Genomic DNA, 19,906 nt, shown 5'->3' with positions numbered 1-19,906 from the left:
AGATGTTTTCAAATGACCTGGTGTTAATGACGCTGTTTTCTTTCCCTAGCTGATGATGCCGTACCCAGAAAGGACGTAGTGTTTCTGCTGGACGGTTCAGATGGCACTAGAAATACATTCCCAGCGATGCGTGAATTTGTGCAAAGAGTAGTGGAGCAATTCAACATAGAGGCAAACAGAGACCGTGTTTCTGTGGTGCAGTACAGTAGAGACGCGGAGGTCAATTTCTATCTGAATACCTACTCAACAAAAGGGGAGATCCTGAACACTGTCAGAGGTCTGAGGCATAGAGGAGGGAGACCCCTCAACACAGGGGCAGCTCTCCACTACGTGAGGGACAGTGTCTTCACTGCCTCTGCGGGGAGTAGAAAGCAAGAGGGTGTCCCTCAGATTCTTATCCTCCTTAGTGGAGGACGGTCAAGCGATAACATAGATGCACCTGCCTCTGCCCTGAAAGAGAGGGGAATCTTGATTTTTGGCATTGGCACCAGAAATTCGAGCAGAGAGGTGCAGAGAATTGCCAACGATCCTACCTATGCACAGTCCATCAATGAATTCTCTGATCTTCCCAGTGTCCAGCAGCAGTTTATCAGCTCCCTCAGCAATGTGCTTGTACAAGTCAAGCCAACGACACCTACTGTGGCGGGTAAGACTTATTCCCACACGTCTCTTGAAAACAGCACACTGAGCCCTCCTTGCAAAGCATGCCGCAGACTCTAAACGATTTATTTTAGCTATGCAAATTAGCCTATGAAGCCATGGGTTTGAACTCTTCAGGGTGTTAAGCAGTGCTGAGTTTTTGTTCTGCTTGAGTTTGTTTGTTTGCTCGTTCATCAATTTTTGGCACAGTTTTTGTCTTTTGATGAAAATATCCTTTATATTATACACCTCATTTTGTCATGTTGTATTCATTAGGTTTATGCAGCTCTACTTTGACCAAAATGAGATTCTATTTTAGCACACAGTAATAACATTTGACCGTTAGATTGGCTGTAAAATAGCTGAAAGGATAGAAGAGTTGTTTCCCTTTTGTAGTTGCCGAGTAGAGCACGCATACGCTCCGCAAACAATATCAGATACCCAGGGCTCGCGTGACTTTGTGTTCCATTCCATTACCCATAGCTGAGCGAAGGATGGCTACGAGGGATGTAGTGTTCCTGCTGGATGGTTCAGATGGCACAAGGAGCTCTTTCCCGGCAATGCGTGACTTTGTTGAGAGGATGGTGGAGAGACTGAATGTGTCTGAGAACAGAGACCGTGTTTCTGTGGTCCAGTACAGCAGAGATCCAGAGGCCCATTTCTATCTTAACACATACTCAAGAAAGAATGACGTGCTTGACACGCTCAGGGGTCTGAGGCACAAAGGAGGGAGACCCCTCAACACAGGGGCAGCTCTGCAGTATGTGAGAGACAATGTCTTCACTGCCTCCTCTGGAAGCAGACGTGTTGAAGGCGTGCCTCAGTTACTGATTCTGCTGAGTGGTGGAAGGTCATTTGATAATGTTGACACACCAGCATCATCCCTAAAGGAGTTTGGAGTTCTTATCTTTGGTATAGGGTCAAGGAGCTCAGACAGCAGGGAACTTCAGAGGATTTCCCATGTGCCTGGTTATGCTCTTTCATTGAGTGACTTTGCTGATCTTTCAACTGTCCAGCAAAAGCTTTTCACCAACATTAACTCTGTACTTGTAGAGGACACACCCATCACTACCACAGTAATAGGTAAGAAACAGACGAAACATGCTTGCTGTATTGCCTTTCAACATTTACGGTGCTTGCTAAGGTGAGTATCACTAGTAGTATGTAAAATTCAAAAAAATTTCCAAGCTTTCATTGATGGAGGGAACCACATAATATCTATGGTCCATAATGTCATAAGCCCCTTTCACACAGAGATTCTGGAAAATGCAACTATTATGTGTTCCAGGATTTGTCCCTGGATCGTTTGATTTTGGTTCATTCACACTACAATTGATTTTCTTGAGATCTGTTTACACAAAATCCCATAAAGACACTTGACATCAGGATGTGACGTGTAATGTCATAAACTAGCGCATTGCATACCATTCCACTAAGCTGGCAAACAATCTCAGCTTCAGCGTCATCACTATGATACACCCCTTACGGCATTGGTCCTGCCTTTTATTCACACAGGGTGTGTACTGGGACTGATCCCAGCAATGTTACTAGGTCCTCATCTTCTGGGATCAATCCTGGGATGTGTTTGCGTTCACACAGAAGGCACTCCAGCAATTATATGGCAATTTTCTGGGATCAACGCTCTGTTTGAAAGGGGCTATAGAGACTGTGGTATGGGTCTTTTACTTAAGAAGCATAATCCAACAACCTTGCAGCACGCGGACAACCACCCAGCACTCCTTAGTGAATATATGACTTTTGAAGTTTACTTAAAAAATCATTTAGAACACCAATGTCTGGGGTGTAGACAGATTTTTGTATTGTTATTTTCACATTTATATCAGAAGTGTGGCTTGTGAATAAGTAATGTTCTATTTAATCTGCTTGTTTTTCCAATTAATAAAGAACGACAATTTTATTTTATAAAACCAGGATTTATAAAAGAAATAATAATAAAAAAAAAAATTGTAAACATATTATTTCCAAGATTACAATTTTATCATGGTTGCATATTTAAGCAGTGAACATTTCATTTGTGAACCCTTCCACACAGCACAGTAATAAATATTCACCTTCTAAAGTGCAGTTCCAAATATTAATTTGTTGTTGTTGTTGTTGTTTTTGATTTTTATTTTTGTTTTTCAAATCTTTCATTTCAAATTGAGAAAATTACACCTTGCACATAATTCCAGGTAAAGAAAGAGAACAGACTTCATTTGCTGATTCAACATCTTACTAACAGATCAGGTGCAAATTAGTCATGTTCAATTACCAAGGGCAAAGGGTTGTTAATGTAATTATATTTATATCTTTGTTTTTGTTAGGTGTTTGCAATTTTACAGACTGTCCCTCATCAGCATAATTTTAAATAAAATTTTGTTCTTTTTTATTTTAATTTTAGTGGAGTCAGAAGGACCCAAGAAGGACATCGTCTTTGTGATTGATGGCTCTGAAGGTGTTGGCAGAGAGTTCCCAATTATCCAGGAGTTTGTGCGCAGAGTTGTGGAGAACCTCAATGTTGGTGAGAACAAGATCCGAGTAGGCGTGGTGCAGTATGGAGATTCTCCATATGCAGAAATATACCTCTACTCACATAGGACCAAAGAAGGTGTCCTAAATGGCATCAAGGAACTCCGACAGCGTGGGGGGAGACAGCGCAACCTTGGTCGGGCCATTGACTTTGTTGGACGTGAAGTTCTAGATTCTGGACGTGGTGGAAGGAAACAGGAGGGAGTTCCACAATTTGTTGTTGTGGTTTCAGGAGGAAAAGCAACAGACGATATAAGACCATCTGCAACTACACTCAAACAGTTAGGAATTGTCCCCTTTAGCATAGGAACAAGAGACGTGAGCACTCAGGAATTGCAAGTGACCTCCTATGTCCCCAGATTTGCCTACACAGTTGATGACTTGCCTGGACTTTATACAATTCAGGACACACTCATCACCACCCTGACTGAGCTATCTAGTGAGGAGTTAGCAAATTTGCGCCCTGTGTACCCTACAGGTAATTGCAATCATTTCATAATTGGTTTTCTTGGTTGATGTGATAATACTGCTGAAAATACCAGCATGAATTTCCATGCCCCATCCTGGTTTTTGATAGTTAGTGATGGTCCAGATAGTGGATCAGTAATATTTGTAAGTTCGTGAAACTGGTATGTTCTGTCACTTATTGCTGGTTGACCATAGAAGATTGCAAGCAAAGAAGATTGCTAGCAACACCAGCATTCTATGCTGGGAACAGCATCTAAAACACAACCAATGCTTATTAGCTATGCTGTTTTTTTTCAGTAGGGATAGCACTGAACTCTGCCCTAGAAGGTTTGAAGCGTGTCATGAAATACATTTTATTATATTTTTAAAATCTGTATTGTAGGGGAATAACAGTTAAACCACCTAAAGAGATCAATATGCTCAATGAAGATCAGGAGTCAAAGTTGAAGTTAAATCATTTGACAGAGAGTTTACTGAAGACAAAGTTCTCCACAATTCCAAAGGCTGTAGAAAATGAGTAAGAGGATCTATCCTCAAACTAACTTAGGATACAGAAACACTAGGACTTATAGTCATATAGATATTCAGGTGACATCATTTCTACAGGTTTGGATAGGTTAACAGTACAGATAATTCTAGCAGCATCCGAATGTAGTATTCTGTTCTTTACGCAAATTTAATTTAAAGACTTATCTTTGATACACTTTATTCTATATATGTAAAAAACTTTGGTAACTGTCACATGCGAGTCATAAATTCTGGAAGGATTCTTTTTATCTGGGGTGCTGTTAAACTCTCCCCAAGATTATTCCTTTGGAATGGTCACATGCCTCTAATAATAAACAACCCCTTCAAGCACAATTAGATAAAACATCTTTTCCCTTCAAGGCTGAGTTTTTGAACAGAACAGAACTTGAAACTACATCAACAACTATTACAACTTCTACACATGATTTACTGGGGTAGTTTACCGTGACAAATTGTGCTATAAATCCTAAAAAGAATTAGACATACTAAGTATGTATAAGAATTAGTGAATACATGTAATGCGTTGTTGACGTTATGACAAACAAAACAAGTACATATTTAGCTGGCCTAAATGAGTAAACACTGTTACTGCCTTCGTGGCATGGGTCAGACCATCCATCACCTCTCAGATACCAAACACAGACATTACCTGTAACATACAGTGGTTTTAAAAAAAACAAAACTATGACTTCTAATTCATTGTATAATACCATACGAGAGATTGAAAATCCACCCCTTCAGTATATATAGTCACTCAGTTTCTTTGCACTACAAACAGTAATAAATTAGTAATACATGACAATTTTCCACCCCTTTCCACCATCTCTGACGATATTAATAAAATGCTCAGTTTTGGTGCTGCCTTTCATTTAAGATTTCAACTACTATTATGATTGACTAACATTTTGCCTAGGATGAAAGGCTTAAAAACTGTGTGCGTATGCAATGGAATGAGGTTAAGACTACATTGTCCACTAAGTGTGGTTAGCTTCTCCATCAACTTTGTTGTTTTTAAGAAATTCTTGCCATAGCATTTAAAAAAAACACAGCACTCATTTTGTGAGTGACACACTAAAACAGCCAGACTTGCCACAATGGTCAACGACTTCTATTAATTAAAATGGCACAAGCCATTAAAGTTCTTAACACTGCATCTTAAACACATAGTGCGCATGACAAGACACAAAAAAATGGTGCCAATCTAGAGCATGTTTACATTTAAATGTACAAAATAGACTAAGAACTGATATTTACATAATCCCATGAATTGTGAAGAGTGGCAAAAGATCTTCAGAGTGGCAAAACATCTTCAATTGATAAAGTCAATAAGTCCAAATTTTAAACTAATTAAATAGATTTGACATTCTGTAGATTTGAGTTCTAAGAATTGAGTTCTATTTGATTTGGTATTAAATTTGTGCACCTGTTTGTGAATCCTGTGGTCAGACTGTCAGATTCAGTTGTGTATTTTCTTCTCTTTATTTCAAAACATAGACGTTGTAATTCGAGTACCTCGTGGAGATAAGAGGGATGTCGTTTTCCTAATTGATGGCACAACAAAGATGCGCACTCAGTTCCCTGCCATAAGAGACATGGTTCAACGAGTGGTGGAGAAGTTGGATGTGGGTCTTGACAATGTGAGGGTCTCAGTCGTGCAGTACAGTGATGATCCCAAATTGGAATTTCTCCTCAATGAGTACTCCACAAAGGAGGAAGTTCGTCAATCAATACGACGGATGAGAAGCAAAGGTGGCAATCAGCTTAACACTGGTCAAGCTCTGGAATATGTATCAAAGACCATCTATCAAAGATCAGCTGGAAGCCGTGTAGAAGAGGGTGTGCCCCAGTTTCTCATCCTGGTAACCGGGGGAAAGTCAAATGATGACGTATCTGGTCCTGCTAACCAACTGAAGTTAAGCCGTGTTGCTCCCTTAGCAGTTGGAGCTCATGATGCTGATGCAGAGGAGCTAAAATTAATTTCTTTTAGTCCAGAACTAACATACACCATTAGAGACTTCCAGCAACTTCCAACAGTGGAGCAACAGCTTTTGACCAAAGTCAGTACCATGACCAGAGATGACATTTCGACCCCCCCTATTCCAAAAGGTATTCTACTTTTTCTTGTTTTATTAAAAAGTTATTTCAGGTTAATCAACATTATCAGAACGTTTGATGCCCAATTTAGTCATGTCATGTTTATTTTTATTCAAGCCCATAACTTTAATAGAATATGCAGAACATTTATTAGTTAATTTAATTTTTGTTTCTTATCAGATCCACTTAATCTTGGAAGAAAGGACATCATCTTCCTCATTGATGGCTCTGACAGTGTTGGACAAAGCGGTGTTGCTCACATTCGTGACTTTATCTTGAAAGTAGTTGATCAGCTTGATGTACGACCTGACCAAGTTCGCGTGGCTTTAGTACAGTATGGTGAAAGACCTAAAACTGAATTCTCTTTGAACTCCCACGACAATAAGCAATCTGTCATTTCTGCAATCAAAAGACTACGTCACATGGGTGGACGTGGTGCTGACCTTGCTGAGGCAATAAAGTATGTGATTCGAAATGAGCTGCAGGCTTCTGCTGGGGTACGTCTAGCACAGGCTTCCCAGCATTTGGTTGTGCTCACTGGTGGAAGGTCAACATCCGATGTATCTACTTATGGCCCAATTCTCAAAGGCTCTCGGGTCAATTGTATAGGAATTGGTGCACAAAATGCAGACGCAAGACAGCTGGCACAGATTACTACCACTTCTGATGATGTCCTGCAGGTGCCTACTTTCCCAAATCTTCCAAACATACAGAGCAAGTTTATAGCCAGACTTAATGGAACAATTGCAGAAGAACCTACCTTTGAGCCATGTAAGTGTTATGTTAGACATACTGTACATGATGCGTTAATAATAATAGGCTCTAAATGTTTTAATTTTGCCCGTTTTATTTTTCTGGCTTCCTGTAGATCCTGAACCCCTACAGCCCAAGGCTGCTGACATTGTCTTTTTGGTTGATGGCTCAATCAATCTTGGCAAGGACAATTTCAAAGAGGTCATGGAATTCATTCTCAATTTAATTGACCTGTTCTTTACTGAGAGAGACAAACTTCAGATTGGTCTAGCACATTATGCTACTGATGTGACCGATGTATTCTACCTCAACACCTACAAAAATAAGGATGATATTATCAATGCCATAACTCGAGCAGAGTACAAGGGAGGTCGAGAAATTAAAACAGGAAATGCCATTCGCCATGTTCAGAAAACACATTTTATCAAAGAAAGAGGCAGTCGGAAGGATGAGGGAATTCCACAGATCCTAATAGTAGTCACTGGTGGACGGTCAAGAGATGACAGTAAAACAGCGGCATTAGGTCTCAAAGCCAGTGGTGTGCGCATCTATGCTGTTGGGGTGGGTGATATAGAGAATGAGCTCAATAATTTGGGCAGTGAAACTACTACGGTGGCCCGAGCCAGCACCTTCCAAGAGCTCTCTGAGCTGAATGAGCAGATTTTGGAAACACTTGATGATGAGGTGAAAGGAATAGGACTGTGCACTGGAATAAAGTTTCCTACGAAAGGTTTGTTTGTTGTGTTGTTTTATCAAGTGAAAGTTTATGTGTACAGTAGGGGTGTAATGGTACATGTTTTCATCCCGAACCGTGCGGTACAGACATCATGGTTTGGTTCATGTAGTTAGATGACAAATACAGTCAGTCAATAGTCTCAGCCTCAGACGTCACGCACACAGACCGTTGGCTGAACGTCTGATGCACATGACACACTTAACTGGAAACACTTCAGGATTTTCAGAGTCGTCATCTGGTTGGTTGAATTCTACAAGATGTCCAGGAGATGTGTGTGTCACGTTCTTTTAATGGTTTAATGGAATTTCAAAAGTATGTGAAGTTCGTGGCTCCAGTGTTGCAGTAAACTTGAAAAACGTTCTTGAATGAATAATTTATTAGATGCATGCCGGTCTGTTATTGTAGGGACATCGACTTTACATTTTCACGCTCCCCTAAACATGACGCTGAACAAAACGAACTGTGATTGGTTGCATTACATATCAGTCATATGTCATCTTAGGCGGTCCTTGGCCAGTGAAAGCTGCGATAGAGTCCAGACTTCTGCCGTCAGTCTGAAGGTCTGGCTACACAAGACTAGTCAGTCACAGGCGATGCACACTACAATCCAGAAGGAGGCATTAACGCAGTAATGTTTGCTAACCACCACAACAGGAAAAAGAGCAGAAGAAGAACAGCACATGTGCGAATATATGTCTATGGTGCGAATGATCGCTTGAAAACAAGGCCTGCATTTCAATGTGCATGCTATCCATCCTAAAAATAGTATGTGATATTAGTAATATCCAATACTATTTAGGGCGGATAGGGTGGATAGTATGCACATTGGGATGCAGGGAAGTCCTCTAGATGCACACATGCATCGAATGTGTCTTTCTGTGCTCACGGACACAGGAGTATACTTTGAAAGGCTTGCGCTCTCAACTGTGTGCGAAACGAAGCAGAATGCGGAAAATTTAGTATAGGAGGGTTGGGCTTAAGCTTTGAATGTTTAAATACAGTTTAAGTGGAGCAAATTGTAACAGTCCTAGTGCACAAGTTTTATTTTTCATTATTTTGTTTATTATGCACCTTTATAACACAAGATGTTTTTCAGTTTGTTGCTGATTGTGACCAAATACCTTTTTTTTTTTTCAAAAAAAATATGACCTATGCAAGAGTGCGTTCCGTTTACTGCTTAGTACTTAATACACTAAAGAAGGCTGTACTGTACCAACTACCTCAGGGGAGATTAAATGCTGCTAGGTGGAACAAACTGAAATTTGCACTACTGTCTGTTCAAAACAAATGGAAAAAAAACCTACCATTGTGGAATTGTTTTTTTTTTTTTTCAGTAACACTTTAGTTTAGGATCCAATTCTCACTATTAACTAGTTGCTTATTAACATGCATATGACTAAGATATTGGCTGTTTATTAGTACTTATAAAGCAAAGCACATATTAATTCCTTATTCTGCATGAATCTTATTGATCTTATTCTACGTCCCTTAATCCTACCCAGTACCTAAACTCAACAACCTTACTAACTAATAAGCAGTAATTAGGGGTTTATTGAGGCAGAAGTTAATAGTTAGTTAATAGTGAGAATTGGACCCTAAAACTAGATTGTGACCATATTTTCTATTGTACCGAAATCGTACTGAACTGTGACCCTAAAACTGAGGTACGTACCGAACCGTGACTTCTGTGTACCATTACACCACTAGTGTACGGTGGACAGTTTAAATGTTCTGAACAGCGGTTTACTCTTGATTGTTATTAATCCCAATCTCTTTCTACACCCTGGCAGCATGCAAGTTGGATGTTCTTGTGGGGTTTGATGTGGCTGCACAGAACATTTTTGCTGCTCAGAGATCATTAGAGACAAAGATGGCTGGTATTCTCCAACGCATTACCCAGATGCAGCCCATCAGCTGCACTTCTGGCCAGGTTCCCTCAATACAAGTGGGCATGTTAGCGATGGACTCTGCCTCAGAGCCCGTTCAGCTGGATTTCACCAACAGATACACAGAGATTCTCGAGCCCTTCAAGGCCCTCCGAAATCGTGGACCTTTTGTTCTGAATGGTGCCACAATCAAGGCTTATGCTGATAGATTGAAGAATCAGCCTACAGATAGTATCAAGGTACATCCTCTTCTTTCTGGGCAAAGTTTTAACCTCAAAATCTAACCATATTGTATCTATTATCATATTTATATATAAAAAGAACAAATTATCTGTGCTTTAAATTAATTGTGGTTTTACACTCATAAAGGTTGTGATCCACTTAACTGATGGATTAGATGCCCAGTACAACATTCTGAAAGAGCGAGTTGAACTGATGCGTTTAGCTGGTAAGCATAATCATGATTATAAATATGAAAATATCTGATGAATTGCATTAAAATGCAATCAAATATCAATAGGTTGTAACAATATAATCAGTTTCTTTATTGATTATTACTGTATGAGTATATTTATTTCTTTATTCTACTTTTGGAATGTTTGTTGTTGATGATTTAGACATCTCACAATATGTTACCACACACATTTTAATATTGTTTTTCTTTCTTTTTTTAAGGTGTTAGTAGTTTCATTCTTGTTGCACTGGAGAGAGTGCCACGATTTGAAGATGCAGTTCTCTTGGAATTTGGCCGTGGCTTCAGGTACACACGACCTCTGCGTGTCAATCTCATAGACTTGGATTATGAACTTCTAGAAGAACTGGTAAGAACTGTCCTCATTGCTCAGTCAAATAAGCAAACTAAGGGATGACCTACCTCAATGACAAAAAGAGTTAAATATATTTGTCTAATATGATTATGGTGTAAAAAAAAAAATCTTTCTCTTTTTAAGGATAACATTGCTGAGCGGGAATGCTGTTCCGTTCCATGCAAGTGTAATGGCCAGAGAGGGGACAGGGGAGCTGTTGGCGTTCCTGGACTAAAGGTCAAATTCATTCTTCTTTTAAGAAACAACATACTTTAGGCTAGGACATTCAGAAATTTTTTGTGAAAATTCAGACATTTTCTCAGTGTGTTCTCATGTCCATGTGTTTTTGTCTATAGGGTCAACCTGGTGGTCCGGGCTTCAGTGGACATCCTGGTGATGAAGGCGGTCCGGTGAGCATGTATTCATTATCTACGATGAAATTCTAAAATGATTTTAAAATGTTTTTTTTTTTTTTACTTTCTTTTGTCTGTGATTCCACATCTAGCTTCTTATTTGATTCCAATTGCCCAGTTTCTCATTAGATAAACCTATTTTCTAGCATGCACTAATAAATAAACAGATCCTATACATACCTTTGCACAGTGTTACATGTTACAAGTAATGCATATTATGTAATCAAATTACAAATAATGTGTTAATTTATGAATTTAAACCACAACACTGGTGTTACTTCTATTTATTTAATGTATTTGCAAATAAAATGAATCCTCTTCCTACCCCATATCTATCATATATCTATCAGCAACCTTAAACTTTGTCCATGGTCATTAAATCAGTGTGCATCGTTTAATTAGAAGGCAACATTTTGGTGCAATGTTGGTGCATGCTGCATGTTTTATCTCATGGTTATGATAATTTATATTTTTACAGGGAGAGAGAGGTCCACCTGGTGTAAATGGAACTCAAGGATTCCAAGGATGTCCAGGTCAAAGAGGTGTTAAAGTAAGTGAATTTCAAGTAAATTTCACTTGTTAAGAAGGCACATTATGGCTAAACATATTGATTGACTAATCCAATGTTTTTGTTGGTTTTTTAGGGATCTCGAGGATACAATGGTGAAAAGGTAAGAACTCCTTTTATATATTACTTATGTTTATGTTCAATAGTAAATAATTATATAATAATATATTACTGTAATTAACATTTAACATTTACATTTCATCATATTGAAAGAATGTTTAATTGATAAAATTGGTTTTCTTTTAGGGTGAAATTGGAGAGATTGGTTTAGATGGAATCAATGGAGAAGAGGTCAGCTGCTGTCTAGCAAACATGCATAACCCCCTAAAAAAAAAAAAAAATCTTTTATCAGTGATCCATTGTCAGTGTTCTCAGTGAATGGCAGTTAAAATCTATTGTTGTCTTTCAGGGAACAAGTGGCGTTGCTGGCCCTCCAGGAGATAGAGGAAACCCCGGCCAAAGGGTAAGTCATGTAGAATATAGTCATTGAGAGGGTCATGTGGAACAAATTTAAAATAAATAAGAGTTTATCTGATCTTTTTTGTGTTTCTAGGGGCCTAAAGGAGCCAAAGGCCAGGCAGGAGATGTTGGTCAGACTGGAATACGTGGTGATCCAGTAAGTATTATATAAATAGTCAGTAATGTCTTACAGTAATTACTCAAGAATTTGTCTTCATTCAATAAGAAAACTTGATGTTGTTGTTGTTATAGGGCACCCCAGGAAGAGACAACAACCAGAGGGGACCAAAAGGTGACCAAGGCGATGCTGGCCCAGCGGTATGGTCAATTTTTTTTTTAACTTAGTTAATCAGTCATTTTGCTGGATTCTTATGTTTATTTGATTGCGCCTTCTCAGGACCATAGAAAATGTTCATGCATCAATATTGTAAAGTAACAAGCTTCATTTCATCTTAATTTATAGTTCTGCCCTAATAATCTAATTTAAAAGTCATATAAGGTGTTATATAATCTATGTCTTATTCAGTTAGACTATATTATTCATGTTATTTTAGTTTCTGGCCATGGTCAAGTTCTGTAAGACTTACTTTGCCAAGTTTTACATATAGTAGTATTTTATGCACATTTTATCAGTGCTATAAAATGTGTGTTTGTATCTTTGTGAATAAAATGCACAACTGTAATGCAATCTTTGGAGTTCATTGAAGTGTTTTCTTTAGGGAGAGCCAGGAGTGGACGGAAATAAGGGAGGTCCTGGTGAACCAGGCAGACAGGTATGTTTCCTCGACCAAAGGGAATGTCTTTTCTAACTTAACCAGTTCAGAAATCTTCTCTTAAAACCTCTCATCTCAATAAAATTTTTAGAACCTAAAGAGTCTAGAGAAATTTGACACTATTATGAGATAAACTCTAAATTTCTAATTAATAACCATTCAGATTAGTACTTGTTGCCTCAAGTTTAAGCCATGGTATCTATGGCAATACATGATTTGAAATGTTTTGTATCAGACAATGAAATGGTGAGTAGCAAGTGTTCTGTTTATAATCTTGTTCACCTTCTCTTTTGAAAAAGGGCTCTGATGGTAGAAGGGGGCCTCCTGGTCAAGCTGTGAGTAGACATAAGCTATTCCATGCCATTTATAGAAATAAACATTATTGTAACACTCAAACAGAAATCCAACAAGATCTGCTTCCACTGTTGTTGTTGTTTTGTTTTTTTAATTGAATTTGTTTATTAAATTTATTGATGGCCCTGTTGCATCTTTAGGGTGCTGCTGGAAGGCCCGGAAGTGATGGTTTAGCAGGAGAGACGGGAATTGGAGGACCTCGGGTAAATTAATAAGTTGTAAAAAGCAGTTGTGCAAAACAAAAGGCCCATGACATGTTATACATGCAAACATAATGGTTCCAATCTAGTTTACAATCTGCTCACATTTATTTTCATGCAAATTTGCACACTTGTCCTGCAGTTTTACTATCAAATAGAAAATATATAATACATCATATAAATATTATGTATCTGTACTTATTTTAGGGTCCCGCTGGACCAATTGGAGCACCTGGTATTAGAGGAGAGGATGGAAACCCTGGTCCAAGGGTAAGAGAACATGTTCTTTTCCTTGTTTTTTCTGCTACTAAAAAAAAGAACAAATCTCATGCTTTATATGAGTCTTTATATGAATCTTATTTTATATTTATTTTTAGGGGCCAGGAGGACTGCCAGGACCTGCTGGAGAAAAGGGTAGAAGAGGTGCCATTGGCCGTAAGGTACTGGTCATCTTCAGCATTAGCAATTCCTTTGCCAGGCATTTACATTCTCATACTCCACTTACCATTGGCAAGCTTAAGCAAATTTTTTTTTTTTTTTAAAGAAAACATCTCACTGTCGACACTAAAGCAAAGTTTCTGGGATCTTTGTATTTGCACAATTTGGGCAAAGGAAATTAACTCACATTTTTTTTCAATGCATTAGTGTGAGAAGTAGGGCACTCTTTCAGCTGTTACATTTCATTCTATCTTAACCTCTCTGTGTACCACCATTGCACCTTTTATACCTTATTATTTATAAAATTATACAATGATCACTGCTTTCACTTTAAAGGGTGAACCAGGGGAGCCGGGACCTAAAGGTGTTGTTGGACCCCAGGGACCCCGCGGGGAGCCTGTAAGTGAGGAGTCACAGTCTGCACTAGTCATACAAAATATATTTTATACGTTGTGGCAAAAATAAAAAATAATAACCATCAGGATTAATATGTGAGACATTGATTAATAGATAGAATAATTATAAACATTAAAATTTCAATCTTAAAACATATAGCACATTGTTCATTTATAATTTATATTAGCAGATTGGTCTAGATGAGTAGTTAAATTAAGAATACAGAGTAAGAGTAAAACTAAGGAGATTTCCTGTGCATACAGGGTGAGGATGGACGAGATGGGTTTGGTGTACCTGGTCCTAAAGGAAGAAAGGTGTGTGTTTGTGTATAACAATTTTTTTAGTATATTGCTTAAGTACTATTTACTCAAAATGTATTTTACACATAACACAATTTAATGTTGTTTTAGGGTGATGAAGGTTTCCCTGGTTTCCCTGGTCCAAAGGTGAGATTACTGTAGTTGACTGCAGCCTTGAATGTTTTACAATAGTTTTATACTAATGCACTCCCTTAAAGTTCTGCCGTGCAAAACAATAGAAGTAACTAGATGTTAAATCTTAATCAATTGAAAGGGTGAAGCAGGTGACCCTGGTTCAAATGGAGGACCTGGACCTAGAGGAAACAATGGCCAGAGGGTGAGTAATTTTGATTGAACTGTTTTTCATGAGATCATTATGTCCATATTGCCAGTAATGACAGATAATATGTTTGTGTAGGGTACCTCAGGAGCACGTGGTGGGCCTGGTCAAAAGGGAGATAATGGATACCCAGGTCCCTATGTAAGCACCATACTTTGATATCTTTGATATAATACTAAATTCTTTGAAGTTTTCAGATAAATCCTGCAACAAAAAATGAATTTGAATTAACAGTGTGTCTCAGTTAAGGCATGAAACTAGGGATGTTCTCTCCTACAAAGTGTGCCATTTTCTTTGCAGATCGTGAGCTTTGATTTACTCAAGCTGTTGATTTTTATTTTATTTTTTTTACTAGTGACAGACATTAGTTTGGTGCACAAAAATGCTCTGTGGAATAAATCCAGATTGCTCTACTCAGCTGTGTTCAGCTGTTGAGAAAGAGTTTCTTTTTTTCGCCACTTATTTTTTTCTGTTGTCAAAAACAGGGCCTAAAAGGACCCAGAGGAGTTGGTCCAGTGGTATGTACTTTGCCTTTCTTTCACTTTATAAGTGTCTTTATTGTTTATTCCTACTTAAATGTTTGTACCATTAATGACAAAAAATTTTTGGCCTTACAGCAATGTGATCTGGTCAAGAAAATTAGGGATAACTGTCGTAAGTATATTGACTCTCCAGTGTAAATCTAATTATGTTGCCTTTCTTATAGTTTGAATTAGAATTTTATATACTTTCTTATAGTTATGCTTTAAGGTTTTGAAATCTTTCTTTCTTTCTTTTTCTAGCTTGCTGCTATGGTAAGTGAACGATGAACAATATCTTCTGCGTTTGCATTCTGCTGTTAGAATCACAGTTTCAAACACTCATTGTGTAATACTGTACTTCCAGTTCAGCTTTTGAATATTTAAATCCTCAGGTGCTCAGGTATGTCCCCTATACCCCACTGAGCTGGCCTTTGCCCTGGATGCATCTGATGGTGTAACACGCTCTGCTTTCAACAACATGCGGGACACTGTTCTCCGCTTGGTCAGTGACATCACTATTGCTGAGAGCAACTGTCCCCGGGGCGCTCGTGTTGCTCTAGCGCTCTACAACAATGAGGTGACTACAGAGATACGCTTTGCAGATACCCAGAAGAAGCGAGCACTTGTTGAGCGAGTTCAAGGGCTCCAGGCTCTGCAGACCCGTAAGCAGCGCAGCTTGGATACGGCTATGAACTTCATTGCACAGAACACATTCAAGAGAGTTCGCAGTGGCTTCCTTGTACGCAAGCTTGCTGTTTTCTTTGTCAACGGCCCTATTACGGTCACACAAGAATTCAGTGCCGCTGCTCTGCGCCTCTATGATGCAGGAATTTCCTCTGTATTCCTTCTTAACCGTGAAGATCGTCAACTCACAAGAGCCTTGCAGGTAAGAGCAGTTGAAGGGCAAATATTGTAATTGGTGTAAAGAATAAGAACTAAGAACTTAATGATCAATGCTTAGTTAAGCTTAAAAATTTCAGGTCATATGCATAACAACTGTGATTTTTAAAATGTGTCAAGCAACTTCACACCTTCAGTGAGGTAACTTCCAAATCAGTTTGCAGCTTACATAATTTTGCAGTGTTTGAAGTTAAATACCGGAAAATGTCAAACTCTTGGACGAATTAACTATAATTAACTCTACATAAAAAAAAACTTTACCTGGCAGGTTTAATAAGTGTTTTAGTTAAACAGTAGTAAATTAAGTGAAAACTTGATACAACCGTTGTTCTGATTAGATGTTTGGTGTAAATAAAATCGTATCATTGTGTTACATTTACTCTGTTTCAGCTTAACAACACTGCGTTAGCCCAGATTATTGTCCTACCCTCACCTGGAAGTGCTGAATACAACAATGTAATCAAGAAGATCATGACCTGCCATATCTGCATAGGTAAAACTGTTATCATGTGAAAAGCCACCAAACTAATTTAAATCAAACCATGAACATAAATGGCAAAACAGTAGCAAAAGACAATGTTTGAATGTAATATTTCATCTGTCACAATTCTTTTAGATTTCTGTGCCCCAGATCAGATCTGTGATAATAGTCCTGGACGTGGAGTCCGTGTCCGAGACCGAAGGGATCCCACCACTGACTTGGACATCGACATGGCCTTCATTCTCGATAGCTCAGAGAGCACCTGGCCTTCCGTCTTCATAGAGATAAAGCAATATTTGGCTCTAATGATAGAACAGCTAGAGATGTCCCCTGAGCCAACCAGCACTACCCATCATGCTCGAGTGGCACTTGTCCAGCATGCACCTTATGAATACTTGCACAATGGCAGTGGTATTCCCATCAGCGTGGCCTTTGGTTTGACAGATCACAAGTCACCAAGCAGTGTTCGAAGCTTCTTACAGGATAAGGTGTACCAGTTGGAGGGAGGACGTGCCCTTGCAGCTGCTCTTGAAGGCACTGTTGAACATGTGTTTGAGAAGGCGCCACATCCCCGCCACTTGAAAGTATTAGTTATTTTGGTGACTGGACCAGTTGAACTGCATGAGGAGAGGATAATAAGGGCCGCCACTGAAGTTAAATGCAAAGGGTACTTCATAGTGGTGATGGCAGTTGGAAAGCTGTTCGGTGCAGGTGATATCCGTGTCCTGGCCCAAGTGGCAAGCGAGCCTTCAGATGTGTTCTTTAAGAGGGTGGATAGACCTTCGGGCTTCTATGATGACCATATTCAGACATTTGCCAGACTGTTGCCCAAGTACCTCGGCCGTAAGTTAGAGAAATCATTTAACATTCTCAAAATGTTTAGAAAAGTTTCCTATTATGTCCAGTGATGTATTAGTTTGTCATTTAGTACCAGGTTTTTCTCTAGGAACTGTTACTTACAGTTTCTTTATTCTTTCTATATAGTTGAAAATGCTTTATACCTGTCACCTGAAGTCGCTAAGAAGTGCCAGTGGTATCAGAGTGACCAGCCACACAAAGTCCCATTCAATTTACCACAAACAGAGGAGTGAGTATATTTATGTGCAATGTTCCCTGTGAACCGCACATGCACGCATTTGATGTTGCTCCTGACAGACAGACAGACACACTCAGAAGACAGACAGTACTGTATGAGTTGCTAATTAATTTAAGTCATGTTAATACTGAGTTTCAGTATATTGTATGAATGTCGCTATGACGTCTTCCAGGAAACAACAGAAGCATTATGGACAGCAGGAGGTTCATGACAGGAAACATAAAGGTACTTTATGCTTTGTAGGTTGTCTGTATTTGTTTAAAAAATAATGTTTACGGTTTATGTCATGTCACATTGTGTGAATGTGTTTGTCCAGAAACAGGTATGGAGGAACTGCATCTGGTTAACGTCACCTCCAGCGGATTCTCCCTACAGTGGTTGAGTGGCGATTCAAAGGCAACCCATGAGGTTACTGTGACTCGTCTGAAGGATCATAGTCTGGTACTGAGGAAAAATGTGACTGGCAACCATCTCTCCATTACTGAGCTGGAGGCAGCCCAAACCTATCACGTAGTGGTCAACACTCACAGTGCCAGTGGTCATGTTGCCAGCACCTACAAAGGCATTGTTCCCACAAGTAAGCTTGTGATGTTTTTCACATAAATTACTGTTTGTGTGATCATGAATTAAAGCAAAGTATTATTTTGTAGATGATATTATAAGTATGATTTGATGAGTAAAGACATGAAAAGGTATGTTTTAAAGGACCAGTCCATTAAAAAAATTGAATAGAAATCTACTTCCCTATAAAGCATTATGATTTTTTTTGTTTTACCACTTCACTGGAACACAAAATCATTATACAGAAGGTCTGCTGCAGATTAATTGTGGTACATTTATGACAGATGATACAAGAGTTTCCTCATCTGCATACCCTTACGAAAAGAAAATATATTTCCCTATATACTGTATGAATGATGAATATGTTAAATGATTTAATGGTATATTTGAAAATATACTGAATAATATATTGTGTTAATATATTACAATATATTGAATAATACATAAGGAATTGCCGCTTTTCATATATTGAAAAATATGTGACAATATATTTACTAATACATCATAATGTACGTAATTTTATATTTAGTAATACATTTCATAATATATAGATGTATATGTGATCAGATATGGTACTGCATGTGTAATATATTGCAGATATATTTACTCATGCAGTATAAACACACATATATAGATATTATATTTTATAATTATTTACATTATAAAAGTTTCATATTTTCAAGCTAGTTAACAAGCACACCTGCATGTACTCAAGTAATTAGCAAAAAGACTATCACTGTGCTGTAGAGAACAAAGGCATTACTTTTTAAATTATAGTCTTAAAGGGTTAGTTCACCCAAAAATGAAAATTATGTCATTTATTACTCACCCTCATGTCGTTTCACACCCGTAAGACCTTCGTTCATCTTCAGAACACAAATTAAGATATTTTTGATAAAATCCGATGGCTCAGTGAGGCCTCTATTGCTAGCAAGATAATTAACACTTTCAGATGCCCAGAAAGCTACTAAAAACATATTTAAAACAGTTCATGTGAGTACAGTGCTTCAACCTTATATTATAATGCGACAAGCATACTTTTTGTGCACCAAAAAAACAAAATAACGACTTTTCAACAATATCTAGTGATGGCCGATTTCAAAACACTGCTTCGAAGCTTTTCGAATCTTTTGTTTCAAATCAGTGGTTCGGAGCACCAAAGTCACGTGATTTCAATAAACAAGGTTTCGTTACGTCATAAGTGTTTCGAAATTTCAGTAGTTCACGTGACTTTGGCAGTTTGATACGCGATCCGAACCACTGATTCGAAACTAAAGATTTGTAAAGCTTCGAAGCAGTGTTTTGAAATCGGCCATCACTAGATATTGTTGAAAAGTCATTATTTTGTTTTTTTTGGTGTACAAAAAGTATTCCTGTCGCTTTATAATATTAAGGTTAAACCACTGTACTCACATGAACTGTTTTAAATATGTTTTTAGTACCTTTCTGGGCATCTGAAAGTGTTAATTATCTTGCTGGCAATAGAGGCCTCACTGAGCCATTGGATTTTATCAAAAATATCTTAATGTGTATTTCTGAAGATGAATGAAGGTCTTACGGGTGTGGAACGACATGAGGGTGAGTAATAAATTACAGAATTTTCATTTTGGGGGGAATTTACACTTTAAGGGTGTTTGGCCAATCATCAATCTAACCAGAGGCTCTACT

General features: G+C 38.3%; 1 protein-coding gene across 1 annotated transcript in view; it reads left to right on the top strand.

Moving 5' to 3' along the window:
- col6a3 (collagen, type VI, alpha 3) overlaps nucleotides 1–19,906 on the top strand; it is a 74,036-nt gene that overhangs the window by 48,509 nt on the left and 5,621 nt on the right. Inside the window, exons 32-67 of the mRNA XM_051905466.1 lie at nucleotides 50–646; nucleotides 1,123–1,722; nucleotides 3,041–3,646; nucleotides 5,659–6,270; nucleotides 6,439–7,029; nucleotides 7,127–7,741; nucleotides 9,538–9,872; nucleotides 10,003–10,081; nucleotides 10,309–10,454; nucleotides 10,584–10,676; nucleotides 10,796–10,849; nucleotides 11,331–11,402; nucleotides 11,497–11,523; nucleotides 11,667–11,711; nucleotides 11,830–11,883; nucleotides 11,974–12,036; nucleotides 12,132–12,197; nucleotides 12,599–12,652; nucleotides 12,952–12,987; nucleotides 13,147–13,209; nucleotides 13,414–13,476; nucleotides 13,584–13,646; nucleotides 13,981–14,043; nucleotides 14,304–14,354; nucleotides 14,451–14,486; nucleotides 14,614–14,676; nucleotides 14,758–14,820; nucleotides 15,165–15,197; nucleotides 15,297–15,333; nucleotides 15,462–15,473; nucleotides 15,593–16,086; nucleotides 16,491–16,593; nucleotides 16,717–17,424; nucleotides 17,566–17,668; nucleotides 17,850–17,902; nucleotides 17,994–18,254. Coding sequence (XP_051761426.1) covers nucleotides 50–646; nucleotides 1,123–1,722; nucleotides 3,041–3,646; nucleotides 5,659–6,270; nucleotides 6,439–7,029; nucleotides 7,127–7,741; nucleotides 9,538–9,872; nucleotides 10,003–10,081; nucleotides 10,309–10,454; nucleotides 10,584–10,676; nucleotides 10,796–10,849; nucleotides 11,331–11,402; nucleotides 11,497–11,523; nucleotides 11,667–11,711; nucleotides 11,830–11,883; nucleotides 11,974–12,036; nucleotides 12,132–12,197; nucleotides 12,599–12,652; nucleotides 12,952–12,987; nucleotides 13,147–13,209; nucleotides 13,414–13,476; nucleotides 13,584–13,646; nucleotides 13,981–14,043; nucleotides 14,304–14,354; nucleotides 14,451–14,486; nucleotides 14,614–14,676; nucleotides 14,758–14,820; nucleotides 15,165–15,197; nucleotides 15,297–15,333; nucleotides 15,462–15,473; nucleotides 15,593–16,086; nucleotides 16,491–16,593; nucleotides 16,717–17,424; nucleotides 17,566–17,668; nucleotides 17,850–17,902; nucleotides 17,994–18,254 — 7,014 coding nt within the window. The remainder of the gene's footprint in view (nucleotides 1–49; nucleotides 647–1,122; nucleotides 1,723–3,040; nucleotides 3,647–5,658; nucleotides 6,271–6,438; nucleotides 7,030–7,126; nucleotides 7,742–9,537; nucleotides 9,873–10,002; nucleotides 10,082–10,308; nucleotides 10,455–10,583; nucleotides 10,677–10,795; nucleotides 10,850–11,330; nucleotides 11,403–11,496; nucleotides 11,524–11,666; nucleotides 11,712–11,829; nucleotides 11,884–11,973; nucleotides 12,037–12,131; nucleotides 12,198–12,598; nucleotides 12,653–12,951; nucleotides 12,988–13,146; nucleotides 13,210–13,413; nucleotides 13,477–13,583; nucleotides 13,647–13,980; nucleotides 14,044–14,303; nucleotides 14,355–14,450; nucleotides 14,487–14,613; nucleotides 14,677–14,757; nucleotides 14,821–15,164; nucleotides 15,198–15,296; nucleotides 15,334–15,461; nucleotides 15,474–15,592; nucleotides 16,087–16,490; nucleotides 16,594–16,716; nucleotides 17,425–17,565; nucleotides 17,669–17,849; nucleotides 17,903–17,993; nucleotides 18,255–19,906) is intronic.

This window comes from Ctenopharyngodon idella, chromosome 9, assembly GCF_019924925.1.
Source record: "Ctenopharyngodon idella isolate HZGC_01 chromosome 9, HZGC01, whole genome shotgun sequence".
In the NCBI taxonomy this organism is placed as follows: Eukaryota; Metazoa; Chordata; class Actinopteri; order Cypriniformes; family Xenocyprididae; genus Ctenopharyngodon; species Ctenopharyngodon idella.
This window is presented reverse-complemented; position numbering and strand designations above follow the sequence as displayed.